We start from the raw sequence: 2889 nt of genomic DNA on the forward strand, positions 1-2889 counted from the left end.
GGCCCTGCGCGCTGTGGGGGATGCAGACGCTGGGGGATGTGGCCTTTGAGCACAGGGCAGCTACTAGTATGGAAAAATGGTATTCGCCATTGAAAAAGAGAGGGTATAATTGTGATTGATTTGAATGCAGAACGTTTTGCTGAGTAAGAGCTGAGTCTGTTCATCCCTGAACTTGCTGCGTTTTGTTCACTGAGCGGCCAGTGTTGGTGGTTGGTCAGTGTCTTTGTTTCTCAGAAAAATTAAAAATTAATTTTAACAGTGTACAGCTTGTTCACAAATTTTTCCCTCTAAAATGGCTTTAGTGTCTTTAGGATGATATTTTAACATGCTGCCATAGTTATATTGCAATATACCTCTTCAATTTTTCCTGTTTGTGTACTTGAGAATAATTTGTGCACACATAATAGTACTGATAATGGTTTTTCTTTTACCTTTTAATCCGTAATGATTCCTTGCTTTTATTCAGTTATTTTTTCAGAAAGCTTCTATTTGGAAACTGTTGAGTAGCTGCAAATATAGCAGATAGTTTTAGACATTATCTGAATAAAGGTTATAATCTTGGTAGTATTTTATATGTTACTGTTTGCAGAGGCACTGACCTAGCTTTAAACAAAAAAAGGCCATCTCTTGCTATTTTTTCTTTTTTTTTAGGTTTATGGTAGGTGTAGAGTGATATTGATCTAATTGAATTTCTTGTTAATAGCACTCGTGCTGTTGTTTTGTTTCTTGCAGAACTGGTGAGGGAAAAGCTTCCTTTTGATGAAATATTTGTCACGTGTTGAGAAGCAAGTCAGTTAACCTGGCCAAAAGCTAACGTCATCAGAAACACCAACAGAGAGTCCAGAGATACCAATGGAAAATACCATGTCCCCTGAAGTTTCTGTTGTGGAAGGAAAGGTGAAGTCAAGTGACAGTCCAGTTGAGAGATGGGGGGCAGGCTCAGACAAGGAAGAATGCCTTGAGCCCATGTCCAAGAGGCAAAGGAAGAAGCTATTGAAGCAGAAACAGTGGGAAGAACAGAAAGATCTACGAAGGTATGGGTTGCAGAATGGTTTTTCTAGGGTCATGTGTAGTGTTTGGTGCTAATAATAACGATGTGTCAGCAGAATTTGCATATAAATTGCTTTAGCAAACCAAGGCAGTTGAACCAGTTTTCTCCCATGCCAGGTTAACAGCAGTAGTCACAGGCTACTCCATCCTCATACGAAGAAGCTATAAAGGTAAGCATCCTCTCTTCATACTAGAAGTGTTCCTCAACTTGAAGAGGATATCAGGACGGATTCAAATTTGCATGTTTTTGGCTTCTCAGAAGGGAGAAATAATATGTGATCTTTTTCCTTTCTGAATGGGCTGCACCTTCTTTCCCTGGTGCTGTCAGACTTGGTGAATCTTACAAAGTGAATAAAAAAATTCTTTTGTCATATGAAATGCTGTGCTGTAAGTTATGTTGACTTATAATCTGTTAAAATAATTTTGGAAGATGGTGAGCTTCTGTATTGTTCTGTTGTTGAGAGAAATTGTATCCGCAAATGGGCTGATTGTGGTCTATCCTTCTACCGAATGCAAAGTGTTTCTTCTGAAACAGTACCTGTTAAAGTTGCTCTCTCTGAAATTTGATCCCCCAACTGCCTGCTCCCATTGAGAGAACAGGGGGAAGAAACAATTGCTTCAGAGGCCTTCTGAAAAACTCTTCAGTGAAGTAGGAGGTACATTGCCTTCCACATTCTGATGCTGCAATTTTGGCAGTCTGTTATGAGACCTGACTCGGAGAGCTCCTAAATCCATGAGACTCTATTGACTTCATCAAATTTTTGTCAGTTGTCTGTCTTTGAAGGTGTATACAGAACTTCACAAAGACATGGTATATGCTTCATGCTGGTATCAGCTCAGCACAGATGCAAGCAACACTATAAGTTTAAACTACTACAGACATAGAACAACCACCTTGACCATAGAAGTATGCATTTATGTGCATGACACATAACTCAGCAGATTTAGCATCACTTTTTGAAAACACGTTTGTTTCTTTAGGCAGAAACGAAAAGAAAAACGACAGAAGAGAAAACTAGAACATCAGTCAAAATTGGACTCCAGAAATGAAGGGAATGACAAAAAGCGTATGCGAAGGGAAGCTGTTCCTAGTACACTTCGCCTCATTGTGGACTGCAGCTTTGATGACCTGATGGTGCTAAAGGTAAAAGAAGCTTACTCATGTGTTCACCATGAAGTTGGATGCAGTTCTCCCTCAAAATGGTTTTTCTAGAGGGGTTGCAAATGCCACATCCAGTTACTTTCAAAGTGGACCTGAGTTCCCAACTGTGTTAGTAAGTATCTGTGGAAATAAGAATTTTGAGCATCATGAGGTTACTGAGCCTTTTCTCTCGGTCACATGAGAGAGTGTTGGGACAGGAGGACACTATATGAAACTTACAGAATGGATGAAAGAATGGGCAAGGTGATCGCAGGATAGGTAAGTATGAGAAAGATCAACATGAGACCCAGCCACTGGTCAAGATGCTTGGTGTGGTGTTTTGAGATCAGAGCAGCGCTAACTCTGTGAGGAAGGTATGTTAAATCTGCAGCCTTCTGTAAGAGTGAGGGCTTTGGTTTCTGAGGCAGACTTCTTACCCTGAGCCCTTCTGCTGCTGCAAGGGCCTTCACTGCTCTGCAAGACTGCTTGAATTCAGAGCCCATCTGGAAGCTCGGTGAGTATAATGCAAGGCCCATATAGCACTAATGGAGTCTAGTCCTGCTTACTGCAAAGTTTTGGGGAAGCTTTAGTTGGCGTTTCAGAGCTTGGTTCCCTGAGGAGCCCTTCAGCAGTGCCTTAGAAGAGACCAGAGGACCTTCTTGTTACTTTCCAGGGTGCTGACTCTGCATTTCCTGCTG

At 41.2% G+C, this 2889-nt stretch overlaps 1 protein-coding gene across 1 annotated transcript in view; it reads left to right on the forward strand.

The window, feature by feature from the left end:
* The first annotated feature begins 759 nt into the window (after window positions 1-759).
* Window positions 760-2889, forward strand: part of TRMT10A (tRNA methyltransferase 10 homolog A (S. cerevisiae)) — a 10068-nt gene continuing 7938 nt past the window's right edge. The window contains 2 exon segments of the mRNA XM_010179735.1: window positions 760-1034; window positions 2032-2194. Coding sequence (XP_010178037.1) covers window positions 760-1034; window positions 2032-2194 — 438 coding nt within the window.

The sequence above is a fragment of the Mesitornis unicolor genome, unplaced genomic scaffold (assembly GCF_000695765.1).
Source record: "Mesitornis unicolor isolate BGI_N332 unplaced genomic scaffold, ASM69576v1 scaffold40942, whole genome shotgun sequence".
NCBI lineage: Eukaryota > Metazoa > Chordata > Aves > Mesitornithiformes > Mesitornithidae > Mesitornis > Mesitornis unicolor.